Raw genomic sequence first — 20,266 nt, 5'->3', positions numbered from 1 at the left:
TGAAATAATATAGTATACGAACTTCAGATCTGAGATGGGAAAAGAAAGGATCAACTAATCTGAAGTTAGACCAGTAAAAAAAAAAAAATCTATTCCAAAGAAGAAAGGGAGGAAAACTGAAGAAAAATTCACAGTGCCACAGATCTCTCGTCAACATCGAGCATTCAATCATATATGTAATTGGAGTAAAGGTAAAGGAAAACAAAAGCAGCAGAAAAATAGTTGCAGAAATAATGGTTGAAAACTTTGCAATTTGGTTAAAACACATTAATTTAGGGATACAATGAATCCAAAGTAGAATAAACACAGTGAGAACTACACTTAGTGGCAACATAGGCATACTGCAGGAACCCAATGACAAGGAGAAAATATGGAAAGCAGCAAGAGGAAGATGATACATCACATACAGGGCAACAACAATAAGATGACCTTCTCGTCAGGAACAAGGGAGCCAGAAGACAACAGAATGACAAATTCAAAGTATGGAGAGAAAAAAACAACCGACTAAAGTATTTACCCTGACGATAGATTTAAGTTAGAAATCAATAACAGAAGGAAGATAGGAAATACCTAAATGTGTGGGAATTAAACAACACACATATAAACAGCCCATGAGTCAAAAAGGAAATCACAAGGAAAATGAGAAAATACTGTACCTTGAACTAAATGACAACATATCAAAATGTGTCAGCTGCAGTTAAATCATTGCTAAAGAAATATTTATATCTTGAAATGCTTTATAGTAGAAAAGCTTAAAATCAACTATAAAAGCCTCTACCTTAAAGAACTAGAAAAAGAACAATAAATGAAATCTAAAGTAAGGTGAAAGTAGAAAATAATACAGATATGAATATGTTGTATTATATATTGGAATATTATATTATTATATATTATGATTATACATTGTATGACTATATTATATATATTAATATGTTATATATATAATATATATATACACATTATATATGCTATATATACCAGAATGCAAATAGAAACTGGACAAACCATAGAGTTGGCCCTTTGAAAAGATCAACAAAATGGGTGAAGCCCAAGCTAGACTAATCAAGGAAAAAAAAAGAGAGTAAACACAAATTATCCACATGAGGAAGGAAAGAAGGAATACTAACACAAATCACACAAAAGTAAAAAATAAATGAACCCTGTGAATAACTTTATGCCAACAAATTTGACAACTAGATAAACAGACAAATTCCTTGAAAGACACAAACTGCCAAAACTAACCGAAGTAGAAAATATCTAAATATCTGCTGAAGAAATTGAATTACTCATCAAAATGTGTCAAAAGGAAAGTCTAGGTCCAGATTGTGTCAACAGTGAAATGTATCAGACATCCTAGGAAGAAATAATACTAATACTACAGAAAGTGTTTTAGAAAACAGAGGACAGAGGAACACTTCCCAACTCATTTCATCAGGCTGGAATTGTCCTGATACCAATGCTAGTCAAAGACATTAAAGGAAATAAAACCACAAAGAAGTATCCTTCAGGAGGACAGACTAAAAATTCTTAATGGAATTTTAGCAGAATGTGCAGAAAAATACAATTAAATCATAAAATTTTAAAGCCATGAAGGATGCTGGAGACGCGGCCTTCTCTTCTTTTTTACCGCCCTCCACTCCTCTTGTAAGTAACAGTTTCAGCCAATTCCATACCCAGTTGTTTCCACCAGTTCAGCACACAGCTCAATCAGCAGACTTCACTTTTACGTGCATTTCTGTTTACTGTTCATCTGATGGGGACACTTAAGCATGAGGACATGGAGAAACCAAGGCACCGGATCACATAAGCCTGGATAATTGAGAGCTGGAGTCATAGTTGTGCCGGCTGGTGAGTGACCCCTGCAGAAGCTGGAAGGGGAAGAGAGTGAGGTCAGGTTGGTCATTCCCTGCTCCTCCCTGCAGTGTCCTCCCCAGCTGGTTGTCTGTCCACCACAGCTCACTGCTCCTCTCAAGGCAGCCCACTCTGCAGGACCCTCTCCTTCCGGGTCCCAGTGACCACGACCTCCTCTGATCCCTTTAGACCTAGGGGTACAGCAGCACTTTCACTGTTACCAGCATGTAAATAATCCCTCTGTTTTGCTTCTCATTTTAGGCTCCTGACAGCAAGTATTTACTTTCAGAGCCAATGAGAGATGATGCCCCATTTCTGGGAGAGAGCGTATGCAAATCTTCCTCTGGACACAAACCTGTGAGGATGTGAGGCTCGGGTCTGCCACTGTCAAATGGGAACCAGCCTGGGGATAAAGCCTGCACCAGATGAATCACACAGGAGACACTGTTTGAGCCCACATCAAACCATAAGTGAAGCCAGATTTAGGACAAACCACCAACAGCCCACGCAAGCCAACTGCTGGAATATCCATCCTTAGTGGCAAAATCAGCCCCTGTGTTTCCCCTCTCTGCCTCTCTGGTACGTCCTTTCATTGTCCCCTCCAGTTTCCACCAGCATGGGTAGGTAGTGAGACAGAGAAAAGGTGAGAATTCCTTGAAATACTGTTACGATGCAAAATGAAAACCGGTTTATCAAATCTGAACGGTTAAAAGAAACCATTTTGGTGAACTGATTATTGATGAGTTTGCTTGCTTCTCTTGAGGTGAGTTCTACCTGCAGAGTTTTCAGCTATGTGAGCTAATAAATTCCCTTTTCTCCTAAGCTGGATTTGAATTCAGCTTTCCATCATGTCTGTCAGCTCTAACTGATAGAAGACTAGGTCACAAAGAATCCTGAAGGCTAAATAAACTACAGACACCTCAGGGGAAAGCAGAGTGAAGAACAGAAGTTGCTGAATATTTTTAGTAGATGCTGAATGACAGTGAACACAGAAGGACATTTAAGGGAGGTGTGTGAAGCGCAGAGTGGACCACACTGATTGAGGGGCACACCTGTAATAATATTTACAAGTCCAATGCACTAATACGCTCTAATGATTGGTCCATTTACTATTTTTACTGAGGAGCAAGGAACAACTATTCTGTACATAGTTTCATGATTTTCTCAGTACCAGGCATCTTGGTTGTAGAAGATTTGCTTTTTTAAAAAAACAATGTTTTTGCTTGCACTCCTACTCGTAAATTCATCTTCCTCTAGGTGTCAGGGAATTGTTTTTAAATTTGCTCCTCACTGTAAATAAACTGAGGGCCTTTGTTCTACCCGAAAGACTTCTTTCATTTGGCCATTACATCGATGAACAATGTACCATTGAAAAATTATAAACTGCTTTTGAATAAATCTTAAACCTGACAATATGAATTAAATCCAGACTTTTCATTTCAGATTGAGCAAACATTTTCCCAGGAAGGAACTTTGTCTCTACAAAAACTTATATTTCCATGTCTATATTTTCTTCACATAAACAATATTAAATATAGCAGGAAAAAAACAGTGAATATAGTCTTACCTACAACATAATACTGCTCTGCATGAGAGGGCCAAATTAAGGAAGCTCTTCTTAACTTCAAAGTGGAGGGCATACTTCAATGTTTTACCATCAATGATTAGGGCCAGGTCATTTTGTCTACCTAACAAGGCTCCAAGATCTTGGCACTTTTGATTAATCACTTGTTGTGTTGCCTAAAACAAAGAGGGGAAAATTACTTCATCATTCTAAATATAAATGAAAAGACCTTTTGAGTCTAGATGGTAGATTAAGGCGTATGTTTACCTCCTTCTTCCCTGTGAAAATCTCACAGAATTGAAATTTAAAAGTAAATAAATAACATGAAAAGATGCTTGAGATCATTAGTCATCAGGTAAATGCCAATCAAAACCACAATGAGATACCACTTCATACCCACTAGCATGACAAAAGTTAAAAAGTCAGATAGGGGCTTCCCTGGTGGTGCAGTGGTTGAGAATCTGCCTGCTAATGCAGGGGACACAGGTTCGAGCCCTGGTCTGGGAAGATCCCACATGCCGCGAGGCAGCTAGGCCCGTGAGCCACAATTACTGAGCCTGCGCGTCTGGAGCCTGTGCTCCGCAACAACAGAGGCCGCGATGGTGGGAGGCCCGCGCACAGCAATGAAGAGTGGCCCCCGCTCGCCGCAACTAGAGGAAGCCCTTGCACAGAAACGAAGACTCAACACAGCCCAAAATAAATAAATAAATAATTAATTAAAAAAAATATATATATATATATAAAAAGTCAGATAATAACAAGTGTTGGTGAGGATGTACAGAAATCAGAACTCTCATACACTGATGGTCAGAACGTAAAATGGTGCAGCAACTTCGGAAAATAGTCCAGCAGTTCCTCAAACAATTAAACGTAGAATTACTGAATGACCCAGCAATTCCACTCATTAGTGTATATACACTCAAGAGAAATGAAAACATATGTCTGCACAAAAATTTGTATATTAATGTACAAGCAGCATTATTCATAATTAACCTAGAAGTGGAAACAAGCTGATGAATGGATAAACAAAATACAGTATATGCATACAATGAAGTATTCTTTAGCTATAAGAAAAGGTATGAAGTACTAATGCATGGTACAACATGGATGAACCTAGAAAACATTATGGTAAGTTAAAGAAGCCAGTCACAAAAGACTGCCTGTTATATGACTTGATTAATATAAAAGTCCACAAGAGGCAAATCCATAGAAACAGAAAGTAGGGGAGTGTTGTTTAGGGGTGGGGGGAAGGAGGGTCAAGGAGATGACAGCTAAAGGGTATGCAGTTTGTTTTAGAGATGATGAAAAATTTCTAAAATTGATTCTGCGGATGGTTGCGTATATCCGTAAATGCATTTAAATCCATTGAATTATCTTAAACAGATTAATTTTATGCCATGTGAATTATAGCTCAATAAAGCTGCTTTTGAAAAGGTATGTAAGTAGGAGTGAATTCTTAGTTGGAAAATACGGAAGGGTGCTAATAGCAGACGAGGAAGTTTGGGGAAATTTTGGAAAAACTTTAAAAGATGGGAACAGAATAATGGGGTCGACCTCTGTAAAACTGGGTATCAGGTGTCTAAAAGAGAAGGACTGTTGTAGAGAGAAGGATTGTTGTAGAGACTCGATTTAAGATGCAGGAGTCACCTCCTGTACCTTATTTTTTTTTACCCCATCCTTTCTTTCCTTCAAAATTCACATAAACTGTTGAAAGCTCAAAATTTTACAGAAATGACTCCCACGCCAGTGACGGAGTCAAAAATTCAAGTAGTGGAGTATTTCAACCAAAACATGTAATAAAATTTTAAGTGATATAGATTAACAGTAAAGAATATTCCTTCATCAAATGCAAGTAGAATAAAAAACAAAAAACTGAAAAATATCAGTTATCACCATTTGTTGAAAGACTGGTGGACCTGATCAGTGTACCAAATATTTTTTGAGGTATCTGCTTTATTTCTGTGACTCGCTAAAATGAATGCCATAAAGTAGTAAATCATATTTAAGGGTTTATTATTTAATTATTTTTCTGAACTATAATTTTCACTTATATTCAATGATTGATAGAGGAGATTTAAGATCTCTACTTTCCTTAACATATTAATAAATGAAATTTTAACAAAATGTGCCACTTGGGGAAAAATTTTTAAAAGCACAACAGGTATCAAGCACCAAAAGATTTAATAAAATAATCCTCAACCCTCTTTTTCTCAAAAGGCCTTCATTGCTTATTACTCAAATGCAATAACCGTGTGTGTTTCCTGAATTAAAAGGTAATTTAATAATCCTTGAATTACTGAGGCCTTTATATAAATTTGAAGGTCTAATAACAGATGGAATTCAAAAGCGTGAAATTGGATTTCACACTGTGTAGGAACTATTAAGTGTACTATAACGTATACATCATATTAAACATTTCCACCTCCACTCTTTCCACACAGTTGACTGAATGTACCATGAATGGTCTCCAGTGACTGCAATGGTTCTTTCCCCCAAAGGGAATCTGACAAAATTTAAGCTGCCTCTACTTTAATAACTTTTCCCACATTTCATTGATTACTGAACCCAAAACTTGGTGCTTTTCTAATTACCATATTGTTTTCAATTTTACAATTGCTTAGGAACATTAAATGCTTGAAGCTAAAACTGTCAGTTTTAATGTTTAATTTTTTTTTTCTCGTCCCTAATTTATTTATCTGTTTCTCTTTTCCACTGCTTCTGCTGCCAATACCAACAGGAGTTAAGCCAATTCTGACATAGTTCATTCTAGAATGTGACTCTGTGACGGACTTTCTGAAATTAATTACGTAAAATACAGTTTGGTAACCGGCAGTACATTATACGGGAAAATTGCATTATATGCTTCAATTATGTAAAACAAGTACATCAATAATTTCATAATGATTATTTAGGGATAACGAGCTTTGGAAATGATATAACTTTAAAGTTTACAGGAACTTAAAACATGAGAAAAGCTTAGAGAGACAAAGTACCAGGATCACTATTTATTATTATTATTATTATTATTTATTTATTTTTTTCCACACACACACACTGTATTTTATTTTTACAAGAGATAGATAGACTGACACCAAGCATTGTACATGGATGACCACAACAAAAGCAACAATGATTGCAATTACCAAACATGAAACACACTTATACTATGTCATAACATTGACATTCAGTCCAGTAATCCTCCACTGTGACAGCTCCTTTACTTTGCAGTGAAAATTGATTTGTATATTCTTTTCCTCTGAGTCCTTGTGGGATTTTTTTTTTTTTTTTTAATTCAGACAGAAAGTCACAAAAATTATACTCATCCTCATCAGTTCACTCAGTCCCATGTAATTAATTTCTTTTTTTTCATCTTGATCTTTTGTTAGCACTTTTATGAGTTCATCAGTTTTTCATTAGAGTTCTGAAAATGCTTATTCATTCAGTTCAGCAGTACAGTCAGTTACCAGAAACCTGTACTTGTCAGAGTCTTTTCCATGAATTTCTTGAAGATGAAACTCTTTTATAGGAACATATTTGCAAAATCATCAGAGTACACCCAGAACTGTCTGTAAATGACAAAAGACTTAAAAATGACCATGGTTAAAGATTTGATGAAAGTTCATAATAATGCAGTTGACAAGATAATTAGTTATTTCTGAGATATACATTTTAAAGTAATAACTAGGATTATTACTTATAACATTATACCAGAACATATAAGATTTTTAGACGTTTCCTGTAATGTCTGAAACATTTATATTAACATATTTCCATACATATTTCCATACAAATACAAATATAAGATTTTTAGAAATTTCATGTAATGTCTGAAACATTTATATTAACATATTTCCATACATATTTCCATACAAATACAAATATAAGATTTTTAGAAATTTCATGTAATGTCTGAAACATTTATATTAACATATTTCCATACATATTTCCATACAAATACAAATATAAGATTTTTAGAAATTTCATGTAATGTCTGAAACATTTATATTAACATATTTCCATACATATTTCCATACAAATACAAATATAAGATTTTTAGAAATTTCATGTAATGTCTGAAACATTTATATTAACATATTTCCATACATATTTCCATACAAATACAAATATAAGATTTTTAGAAATTTCATGTAATGTCTGAAACATTTATATTAACATATTTCCATACATATTTCCATACAAATACAAATATAAGATTTTTAGAAATTTCATGTAATGTCTGAAACATTTATATTAACATATTTCCATACATATTTCCATACAAATACAAATATAAGATTTTTAGAAATTTCATGTAATGTCTGAAACATTTATATTAACATATTTCCATACATATTTCCATACAAATACAAATATAAGATTTTTAGAAATTTCATGTACTGTCTGAAACATTTATATTAACATATTTCCATACATATTTCCATACAAATACAAGATTTTTAGAAATTTCATGTAATGTCTGAAACATTTATATTAACATATTTCCATACAAATAACCCAATGAAAGTTTAGTATTAGTTGTTTTGTTTGTTTTTTTATACTGCAGGTTCTTATTAGGCATCAGTTTTATACACATCAGTGTATACATGTCAATCCCAATCGCCCAATTCAGCACATCACCATCCCCACCTCATCGCAGTTTTCCCCCCTTGGTGTCCATATGTCCATTCTCTACATCTGTGTCTCAACTTCTGCCCTGCAAACTGGCTCATCTGTACCATTTTTCTACGTTCCACATACATGCATTAACATACGATATTTGTTTTTCTCTTTCTGACTTACTTCACTCTGTATGACAGTCTCTAGATCCATCCACTTCTCAACAAATGACTCAATTTCGTTCCTTTTTATGGCTGAATAATATTCCATCGTATATATGTACCACAACTTCTTTATCCATTCGTCTGTTGATGGGCATTTAGGTCGCTTCCATGACCTGGCTATTGTAAATAGTGCTGCAATGAACATTCGGGTGCACGTGTCTTTTTGAATTACGGTTTTCTCTGGGTATATGCCCAGTAGTGGGATTGCTGGGTCATATGGTAATTCTATTTTTAGTTTTTTAAGGAACCTCCATATTGTTCTCCATAGTGGCTGTATCAATTTACATTCCCACCAACAGTGCAAGAGGGTTCCCTTTTCTCCACACCCTCTCCAGCATTTGTTGTTTGCAGATTTTCTGATGATGCCCATTCTAACAGGAGTGAGGTGATACCTCATTGTAGTTTTGATTTGCATTTCTCTAATAATTAGTGATGTTGAGCATCTTTTCATGTGCTTCGTGGCCGTCTGTATGTCTTCTTTGGAGAAATGTCTATTTAGGTCTTCTGCCCATTTTTGGATTGGGGTGTTTGTTTCTTTGATATTGAGCTGAATGAGCTGTTTATATATTTTGGAGATTAATCCTTTGTCCGTTGATTCATTTGCAAATATTTTCTCCCATTCTGAGGGTTGTCTTTTCGTCTTGTTTATGGTTTCCTTTGCTGTGCAAAAGCTTTGAAGTTTCATTAGGTCCCACTTGTTTATTTTTGTTTTTATTTCCATTACTCTAGGAGGTGGATCGAAAAAGATCTTGCTGTGATTTATGTCAAAGAGTGTTCTTCCTATGTTTTCCTCTAAGAGTTTTATAGTGGCCAGTCTTATATTTAGGTCTCTAATCCATTTTGAGTTTAGTTTTGTGTATGGTGTTAGGGAGTATTCTAATTTCATTCTTTTACATGTGGCTGTCCAGTTTTCCCAGCACCACTTATTGAAGAGACTGTCTTTTCTCCATTGTATATCTTTGCCTCCTTTGTCATAGATTAGTTGACCATAGGTGCGTGGGTTAATCTCTGGGCTTTCTATCTTGTTCCATTGATCTATGTTTCTGTTTTTGTGCCAGTACCATATTGTCTTGATTACTGTAGCTTTGTAGTATAGTCTGAAGTCAGGGAGTCTGATTCCTCCAGCTCCATTTTTTTGCCTCAAGACTGCTTTGGCTATTCGGGGTCTTTTGTGTCTCCATACAAATTTTAAGATGATTTGTTCTAGCTCCGTAAAAAATGCCATTGGTAATTTGATAGGGATTGCATTGAATCTGTAGATTGCTTTGGGTAGTATACTCATTTTCACAATGTTGATTCTTCCAATCCAAGAACATGGTATATCTCTCCATCTGTTGCAGGATCACTATTTAAACCACAATATTTAAGTGAAATAAAGTCTTCCAAAGTAGGCTACACTAAGACTAGCTTCTGGATAATTCTAATTATCTATGTAATCGAGACCAAAATGTTCACAAATTTTGTAAACACAAATTCGAACATATGTCTCAGTTTCCTTTGGTGTATATAATTTGGAGAAATAAAAACTATAATTCAGCTTTCATCTAATATTTAACAATGGAGGGGCTTTATAAAACATAAGAAGATGCTGCTCTATGTTATACTTTTAAAACCCTTATTAATGGGACTTCCCTGGTGGTGCAGTGGTTAAGAATCTGCCTGCCAATGCAGGGGACACGGGTTCGAGCCCTGGTCCGGGAAGATCCCACATACCGCAGAGCAACTAAGCCCATATGCCACAACTACTGAGCCTGCGCTCTAGAGCCCACAAGCCATAACTACTGAGCCCACACACCACAACTATTAAGTCCACACACCACAACTACTGAAGCCTATACGCCTACAGCCCATGCTCCGCAGTAAGAGAAGCCACCGCAATGAGAAGCCCACACACTGCAACGAAGAGGAGCCCCGGCTCGCTGCAACTAGAGAAAGTCCACATGCAACAATGAAGACCCAACGGAGCCAAAAATGAATGAATTAATTTTTTTAAAAGGACTTATTAATAGTACAAAATCTATATACAACCCCAAACACATGCAAACTAAATTGAGAAATAAAGAAAAATGATAGAAAAGATACCATCACTATTATATGCTATGAAGAGGTAAGACATGAATTAACTACTCCTTAAACATGATGAGATTTCTTTTCTTATATTATGTTGAATACTTTATTGAGGTATAATAGGCAGACAGTAAAATGCAGAAATCTTAAACGTACAGCTCAATGAATCTTTATACACACACACACGCTTGCTTCCAGTTAAGAACCATGAATGTTATACATGTAATAAAAGTGTTTACTCAGAAGAAAACTTAAAGTTCTAACAAAAAGTGATTATTTGATACATAAAAATCAAGAAGCTGGGGGAAAAGGGTTTAGATTAAAACTATACACTTAGTGAAATAGAATATAACATAAAAAGCAGAAAAAACCCCATGAAAATCTAAAGTTATGTAAATCTATGAGTAAAGTATAAAAGACTATTTTTATCTTAATTTCTTTCAAACACACTGAACTGTTAAAAGCAAAAATTATACCATTGGCTTATGAGGATTTAACGTATTAAGAGAAATACATTTAAATGAGTGTATAGGAAAACTATAAAAGTTCAGTAGAGGGTAAGAAATAAACCTATATGATTCTAGGTTTCTGCAAGAATGTCACTGCCATTCTTACAGAAAAAAAAGCTGAACATACTGAACATCAACTCCGCTTGCATCCGTCAGAGAACTGAGGTTACAGGACTAACTGCCACCCCAAAATCTGGAGAGACATGTGAACACAGAGAATTACAGCTGAAATCTGTTTATCTGGAGAAGAAGCTGGAGCCAGAAGCAAGTAGGAACACTTCAATGGTAATTTTGAGGAATTGGTGGAGGCTGAGTGTGGAGTAGCACGAAGGTGAGAGACTCCCTGGGCTGCAGCCTTAGCGGGCGGCCCTCACACTTCTGTGCGTTTACCTCTAAGAACCTCACGGTGAGGTTCTCATGGTGAAAAGCTAAACAAATTCCCCTCATGGCTCAGCAGGAGGAGGGGAAAAGTAACCATTGTGAAATATGCCCAGAGCATTCTCCACTGCAAAAGCCTAGTCTCCGAGGTTAAGGACTTTACCAGAGCCTTATCCCACCTGGAGGGAAAGGCATTTACCCAACTCCAGCCCCCTCGGGCCTCCCTGTCTCACCTAAGGGGAGAAAGAAAGCACTAAGAAACACTTATGAAGACACAAGGGGCACAGTTTCAGTTAAAGACTGAGATTTAATCCTAAGATTACAGAAGACTTCCCCTCCCACATACATTAACACCACACCCACAGGGCTGTAAAAACACTGTGAAAACACTAACAGAAAGGAAGAATATCTTTTATGGGCTCAACAGTAGACTGGACACAGCTGAGGGAAGAATTAACAAGCTTAAAGATATGTCAACAGAAACTTCCCAAAGTGAAATTCAGAGAGGAAAAAAAAAAAAAAAAAAAAAAACCCACAACAGAATATTCAAGAGCTGTGGGACAATTTAAAAGGTCTAACATACAAGCAATTGGAATACTAGAAGGAGAAGAAGTAGAGAACAGAAGGAAAAGTTTGAGTACTAATGACTGAGAATCTTCCAAAATTAATTGCAGACACAAGAGCATAGGCCCAGGAAGTTCAGAAAATACCAAGCAGGATAAATGCCAAAAATCTACACCTAGGCATATCATATTCAAACTGCATAAAACCAAAAACAAAGAGGAAATCTTGCAAGAATCCAGAGCGGAGACAAAATCCACCTTACCTGTAGAGGAATAAAGATAAGAAATGATAGAATTCTCATCACAAACCTTGCAGTCAAGAAGAAAGTAAAATATTTAAAGTATTGAAAGAACAAGAAACCCCAACCTCGAATTCTGTATCCAGTGAAATTAACCTTCAAACTGAAAGAGAAATAAAAACTTTCTCAGACAAACAAAAACTGAGGAAATTCATGGCCAGCAGATCTTCCTTGTAAGAAATATTTTTTAAAGTTTTTCATAGAGAAGAATGATCATGTCAGAAACTCAGACCTACATTTATTAAAAGGAAGAGTGTCAGAAAAGGAATAAATGAAATCTATTTAAAATTCTTTAAAAATGAGTCTAAGAAAATGATACAGTAAAAAATATTTAACAGAACTAGCCATTTAACTTTTAAGGGCAAGGATGTTCAATACTGAATTCCAAAGTTCTTTCATTCTTGCAAGGAAATGCCATCTGTCTTTTCAAACTTTTCATAACTACTGCTATATAGACAGATTCTTTTTTTCTCCTCTTTCCATTTTAAAAATGAAGGATCTGAATCCTGGATTTGGTATGACACCAGGGGGGTGATAAAGGACTAGCCTCAGACAGAGGGAGGATTAAGTGGGAACCAGGGCTGACACAGAACAGAACACCAGTAGAATTTTCAGAGTCTTGGGAAAGTATCTTGGGGCAAATCCAGACTTTCCAATGGACTTGAGTGGGAGTTGAAGGCAATCTTATGTAGATTTTAAAGGAGCTGGGTAACATTCAAGTAACAAGTTGGTTACATTCATATTAAATATAATTTTAAAAATCACTTACCTCTAATGAATTTGCATTCAATTTGAATACGAGGCATTTGACCTGATCACAGTTCACAGGAATATGCTACAAAAAGAGAAAGATGTCACATATTTGAAGGCTCAATGCCTTGCATGAGCTCATTTTAAAAATCTATTTATATTCTTTCTTTATCATACTTTCTACCTCACGACTATTTCAAACCCAGTAGCTCATCACAAAAACTGAGCAAGGGGTTGTAGAAGGAAAAGGAATCAAAAAATTGGTTCATTTAAATCTTAAAAGGTAACTTAAACAGAAAAGATTGGGAAGGTGCATATAACTAATGGCTAAATCTGTACTTTCCAATGTCTATGGATTTTTATTTTTATTATCTTTTTATGACATGAGCTTCAGTTTATGCTTTATAATAATTCCAAGTTTTTGAGGAAGCCAAGTTCTGCTGTGTCAAACTGCTATATCAACAGTATGATACCTAGTATACTATTAATATCATCCAAGGTACGACCAAAAGAAATAAATGTGTACATTTCTTGTACATCTCAGGAAGCATTTTCCAATTCGAAAATTTTAAGTCATTCTCACTTTTAAAATTAGACTGAGAAATAAATACATATACAGAATTAGCCTAAGTGGGCCCAAATACAATCTGTGTCTAGAAGAATGAAACCATCTCTGAGATAGATGAACGCTTACCCTTTCCAGAAAGGTTGAGTCTTTATAAAAGCAGTCATTTTAAGCTGTGTGAAGCTGAGGAGACATCCACTAACAAACAGACAGTTCAATGATAGGTCACTTTCTTTTCCTCCCAAAGGGTTAAAGGGGCATGATGTGAAAGCTCTTGGATAAATGAAAGGAACTAACCCAGCTGTGGAAAATAATGGGAAGTAGTGATTCAGTTGTTAAGAGGCGAGCTCTTCACAGGTTGAGCAAGTTAGGACAGTATTTCTCCTCCATCTCACAGGTTCAGTTTTCCTCTCTGAGAATTAATGGTTGTCCTAAGGAGATGGTATGTGTGCATATAATTCAGCAGCTACCCGCTGGTCCACGCACCCTCCCACTCTCCAGACAGCCATCTCATACTGTTCCCTCTCCCCACAAATCTTCAATATATCCTCTCCAGCTTCCTTCTCAGCAAAATGAAAATGTGGGCCCCTTGTTCACAAAAAAAAAAGGAAGGGGGAAATGCCATCACGGATACTAAAATATAAAGGTTTTCTTTAAAAATATTTTATACTTACAAAACATAACAGGTGTAATGGTGAATAACAACATAAACTTACAAACTGCAAAAAGTTATATTTTGGTGCCATAATTTTATATAATGCAAGAAATACTTTATTAATGTGAAATCTTGATTGATCATAAGATTCTTCTGCCTTAATTTTCTGCAGATTCATTTATTAGATCATCAAAATTTACTTTTAGCAACTTTATTTTCAAGCAATATAATTGAAAGCAATGTTACTCTTGACAAATGAAAGATTGTAATTTTTGATCATTTTTAATTTTGAGCAGGATCTTTCTGCTAATATAACTATTGCTAGAACTATTAAGAGAGTTTTATAGGCTGTAAGAACTCTGTGATAAATTTCTTTTTTTTTTTTTTTTTTAAATTAATTAATTTATTTATTTTATTTTTGGCTGTGTTGGGTCTTCGTTTCTGTGCGAGGGCTTTCTCTAGTTGTGGCAAGCGGGGGCCACTCTTCATCGCGGTGCGCGGGCCTCTCACTATCGCGGCCTCTCTTGTTGCGGAGCACAGGCTCCAGACGCGCAGGCTCAGTAATTGTGGCTCACGGGCCCAGTCGCTCCGCGGCATGTGGGATCCTCCCAGACCAGGGCTCGAACCCGCGTCCCCTGCACTGGCAGGCAGACTCTCAACCACTGCGCCACCAGGGAAGCCCTGTGATAAATTTCTGATAAATAATTTTTTTTTTTTTTTTTAATTTTTTTTTTTTTTTTTTTTTTAATGCTATTCTTGTCTGCTTACATTATTTTTATGTATGTATGTATGTATGTATGTATGGCTGTGTTGGGTCTTCGTTTCTGTGCCAGGGCTTTCTCTAGTTGTGGCAAGCGGGGGCCACTCTTCATCGCGGTGCGCGGGCCTCTCACTATCGCGGCTTCTCATTGCCGAGCACAGGCTCCAGACGCGCAGGCTCAGTAATTGTGGCTCACGGGCCGAGTTGCTCCGCGGCATGTGGGATCTTCCCAGACCAGGGCTCGAACCCGTGTGCCCTGCATTGACAGGCAGACTCTCAACCACTGCGCCACCAGGGAAGCCCCTCTGATAAATAATTTTGAAAATTAAATTTTTGTACGTCTGTAACTGATGATTCCTATGGAACAAATTTTCTAAAATGATTTCATACAAATCAATTTCATGTAAGTTGGAATTTAAATGTAAATTTATACAACATCATTTTAATGTTTCCTTTGAAATTTCCTGAAACTTGTAGATGTAGTACAAAATAACAAAAGTAGCTTCACATGTATGTGATTCAAAATGCCTCTTTATGTAGTCTGTTCAATTACAAGGAGAGAATCATTTTTAAATGGTCTTCTTCATTAATTATTGGTTTATCTGATGCTTCCTAGGTAAACAGTGTTCTATTCCATAAAATATGATGATCTTTAAATTAAAGTTCTGTTTGGAGCATGTGGATATTTGCTTTGCATTGCTGCAATGCTTTTTCAAAACCAGAGATTCTAAACTTTTCAAAGAATTCTTATGACTTCCTGACATGTTTTATTGTAATGTCCACGTGTCCACTTATATTTTGTAATAAGTTACTGGCGAAGTTAACTGCCTGAGTGCTGGCAGCTCCTGACCCAGTGCTCAGGTTGGAAAGTTAGTATTTGTGCAGCTGCTCAAGGGCAGAAACCGGACACAGAGGGCAAGCCAGCCTCCCATCAAGGGTCCTGGTGCTGCCCCCGTGAGGAGCCTTCCTCTCTCCAGAAGCTACTGCTGACTCCCCTGGCTGATTCTAAGCAAAGGCTAAAGAGTCTCCATGCATTACGACGAGAATGCAAATCAAATCAGCTTGCAAGGTCTGAGTGCTTCTACTCGTACCCAGCCTTATACTGGGTGCAAAGGAAGATTTACAACAGATATATGATAAGCCTCTTAAAACCTAAGGAAGCAAAGCTAACACAAAAGAGAACAAACCACATACAAATTCATTGGTAAACCAAATGTAATAATACATGTCCTACTGAGGTCAAGAGGCAGCAGATCCATGTCAAATCATGTTCTCAGAAAACTCTCAGAAGGTAGTAGAATTAGAAACTGGTCTTAGAAAATATGCCCCAAAAATGTGTGACAGTAGTCCTTATTTTCACTTGTTGCTGTTGACAAAAAACAATCCTGACATACTGATTCCTGAAAGTAAACCTCCTGCCAAATCCTTAGCCAAATTTTGTTTGGAACCTGTGTCAAGATTATGCGTAGTCTTTTAACTGCATGATGTTAGCCAACTTTACCTCCTTGAGAGATGGTGGTAATCTAAACTGTCACAATATTCATAAAGGCAGCAGCTAACATCTACAAAGCCCTCACTCTGCCCAATACACCATCTTAGAAAGAACTTCACAGACACCATCTCACGTAATCATCACAACAAGCAGAGGTATCATGACTATCTCCATTTTATTAATGAGAAAACTGCGGGTTAGAAAAGTCCACAAAGGCTCCGACTGATAAATGTAGAGGCAGAAGATTCAGGTTCAAACCCTGGTCTTTATAACTCTGAAGCTTGTCTTTTCAACCACTCTGCTATACATTTCTCTTCAAAGATGCAAAGATGTCAGCTCACAGAACCAACTCTCAATCTTTTTTCTCTTTGAATCATTCCTCAGCCATTCAAACCCAGGAAAGTAACATGAAAGCTCTCTAACCAAAGGCTATTGCTTTTCTGCGGAAAAAAGCAAGAGCTCAGAAAGCCTCTAAGAAAACAAATTATGTCAGCACAGTCTTCAGTTTATACCAGGCAAAGTTCACTGACTCTGTCTTTCAGCTGGTCTCCTCTTCCTGAGCAGCCTCTAAGGGAAGACAGTGAAGTCCAATCTAGGACCCAGAACTCAGAAAGGGTCGGGGGATGGCAAGCTGCACTAAGCCATCAGACATGTCTTGCTTTGCCCTTACAACATTTTATACATTAAGCAACAGTCATAAATCAGGATATTTTATATCAAAACACAATTATCTTTTAAAAACTAAAAACCTGTGCCAACGGTGGATACTCATTTGCAAAAGGCACGGACGCACTGGCTGTCCCTCCCGTGGGCCAGCGCCCCCTGTGGACTCCCCCCTACGACATGCGTGTGTTGCCCTTTCCCCTACACACGTATGATTGCCCTATGCCCACCATGTGTGTGTTTTGCCCTTTCCCCTACAGGTGTATGCATTGCCCTATTCCCACTACGTGTGTGTACTGCCCTTCATTCTAGCCTGCCGGTTCTTCCCAGTGTTTTCAAGCCCTACTCTAAGAAATCGAGAGTTTGTTTCCTTTCTTTTTTCAAATCCACCACAGTTACTAAACACTTGTTTGAAATGGGTGCAATTCAATGTAGCAATTAGCTAACCCAATCCATTTATTCTGAGCAAAGGGTGCTTCACGTGAATCGTAGACTTCTGGTAACAGAAGTAAGTCTCATTCGATAGGGACAAAAATTCTGCTCTTAACAATAACTGCTGGGTCTCATCTAGATTGTGTTTCAGTACTAAGCTGAAGAGACAGGTGAAGGCTCAGGTAAAACTAACAGTGTCCGGGAGTGGGCCTGACAAAGATGTAATTTAGAAAGGTGGAGAGAAAGCAACTGTCCTTTTTTATGGTGCTGGGTCAGCTGAGCCTCTTCACAAGACAAGCACTAAGTTACTGTGGTCATTGAGTTTGTGGTTCTCAAGAAACATAGCAAGTCACATTAAAGCAGAAATGTGAAAGAGCTGGAAAAAGGAGAGCATATGCATGGTATGTTTCCAAATGTTTGTCAGATGGATAAATGAGTGGCAGCATCGTGGTTGGACCCCTTTTGCGACTCTTTATTAATCACGTTAACGTCTAACATTCCTGCAGGACTTGCTAAGTGCTTTGCACCAAGCTAAGCTCCTCACGGGAGTTACCTCAAGGCATCCTCACAAGAACCCTATGAAGTAAAAACTATTATCATCCCATTTTACAGACAAGATAGCTGATGTTTAGAGAGGTAAAGTAGCTCCTTGAGAAATAACCAATCCTTCGTCAACTATATGTTCTCTTCTGCTACCACCCTAGATCTCTGTTCCCTTCACGGCAAAACTCTTTGAAAGAGTCATCTGCACCCACTGCACCCACATCAATGAGGGGTGACAGATCAACCCACCAAATGTATCCCAAATTTACAGTTGGCCTTTGAAAAACGCTGGGATAAGGGCACTGACCCCCACACAGTCAAAAATCCACATATAACTTTACAGTTGGCCCTCCGTATCTGTGGTTCTGCATCTTGCAGAACTGCAATATGTACTACTGAAGAAAATCCAAGTACAAGTGGACCCATGCAGTTCAAGTCATGACATTCAAGGGTCAGCTGGAGTCCCTCCCCCACATTCCCCATCACATCCTAGTACAAGTTACTGTCATCTTTTGTCTAGACTCCTACAAACGTTTCCTAAGTGATTTCCTGGTTTCCATTTAGTCTAGTTTCCACACAACAGCCAGCAGGTATTTTTAAAACACAAATTAGATCATATCACTCCCCTGCTCACAACTCTACACATTTCTTACTGTGGCCTGACAAGCTCTCATCTCCTCTTTCCCTGCTTTGCTCCCCGTGTTCCACTCACGCTGGCCTTGCTATTGTTCCTCAAATAGGACGCCGGGGCCATTGTGTTCAACATACTTTTGCCTGGAACCTTCCCAATGCTTGCTCCCTCTTTCCATCCGGGTCTCTGCCTCAAATGTCACCTCCTTAACACGTTTTCTGTCTAATTACCCCTCTACCCATGGCTATGCCCTGCTGTTTTTAGTCTTAGCACTTGCTGCAATAATATTACAACAGAGTGATTTGCTTGTTAATTTTGTCTTGTCTACTTGGATGTAAGTTCCATGAGGACAGAGACTTTATTACTCAATATTTCATTCCCAGATCCTAGAATTTCCTGGCACGTAGCAAGTATTCAATATTTATTAAGTGAATGAATGTAGAATAGACAATTTAGTGGGGATATCATTTAAAGGGTGTCTGATGAATACAGAGTGATTTTATAATATGTGTTAATCTACCCAGAGCTGGCTACCATGATGATCATGGAAAAAATAGTAATGTCAATTCCTTCTTACCAAAATTTACACATTCACAGCTAAAAGTTGATTTTTCAACTCCTTTTCTGCACACCTCAATCCTAACATACAATCAAACAGTGAAATTAAAAACAACAACTATAAAGGCAAGGAAGTGACATCAGAGCCTGTAAAAAAAACACTAACTGAATATTCTCAGTAATGATCAAAATGTTTATGAATAGACATATATAATTCAAGCATAGGTATATACATCATTGGGGGGGAAATGTCATAAGGTAACTTCAAGCATCAAAGGGAAAGAACAAGAAATTACATATTACTCATGTGGGCATTCTGCATTCTATGCTTCAAGAATGTGAAGGAAAGATAAGAGTTTGCTTTGCTTAGTTTGTTCAAATTCTCTGCCATATGATGGCAAGATTTCATTGCACTACGTTTTCCTGAAGACATATAAAGCAATTACTTGAAGGAAACTCAACCATACATTCTTAATTCTAGGGCATATTTAGGATACACGTACAACCAGATTTTTTTAAAAAAAACATTCTTTGTGTCTATTACCTATGTTAATTGCAGTTTCTTGTTTATCTCCTGTCAAGACCCATATTCTTATGCTTGCTTTCAGTAAATCTGTTATTGTTTCTGGAATACGTGCTTGAAGGTAATCTTCAATGGCTGTGTCTCCAAGTAGCAGGAACCTCTAGACGTTTTTTGAAAGAGGTATTTGTTATTACTAATTAAAGATAAAAATATTTTTAAATGGAATAAATAGAGCAAATTCTGACAAAAGATATACAGTCTAATAATTTATTACGTGAAGTTCCATATACGTACACACACACACACACACACTTTTTTTCTAGTCTCTTCCACTCGTCTATTTGTTTGTCCCTATTTCACTACAACATGAGGAAGTGTAGCATGATGGTTAAGAGCTAGGCTTTTGAATTCATTCCCTAACTCTACAAGTTACTAGATGTGTGATCATAAGCAAACTACTTACATTTCTGTTGCTCAGTTTCCTCATCTATTACTGGAGAAGTGGGGAAAATAAGATTACTGATAGAATTATTGTGAGAGTTAATATTTGGAAAATGATTAGAATAATATCTAGCAGATTATAAATGGTCAATAAATATCTATTATTTTAATTATTATAAGC

The 20,266-nt window shown here is 36.9% G+C and overlaps 1 protein-coding gene across 1 annotated transcript in view; it reads right to left on the bottom strand.

The window, feature by feature from the left end:
• The window catches only part of LOC103010209 (phospholipid-transporting ATPase IB-like), a 104,039-nt gene that overhangs the window by 56,991 nt on the left and 26,782 nt on the right, over positions 1-20,266 (bottom strand). The window contains 2 exon segments of the mRNA XM_057532719.1: positions 13,517-13,688; positions 19,666-19,804. Coding sequence (XP_057388702.1) covers positions 13,517-13,688; positions 19,666-19,804 — 311 coding nt within the window.

The sequence above is a fragment of the Balaenoptera acutorostrata genome, chromosome 18 (genome assembly GCF_949987535.1).
Source record: "Balaenoptera acutorostrata chromosome 18, mBalAcu1.1, whole genome shotgun sequence".
NCBI classification, from domain to species: Eukaryota; Metazoa; Chordata; class Mammalia; order Artiodactyla; family Balaenopteridae; genus Balaenoptera; species Balaenoptera acutorostrata.
The sequence above is the reverse complement of the archived record's forward strand: the minus strand, read 5'-3'. Positions and strand labels throughout refer to the sequence as shown.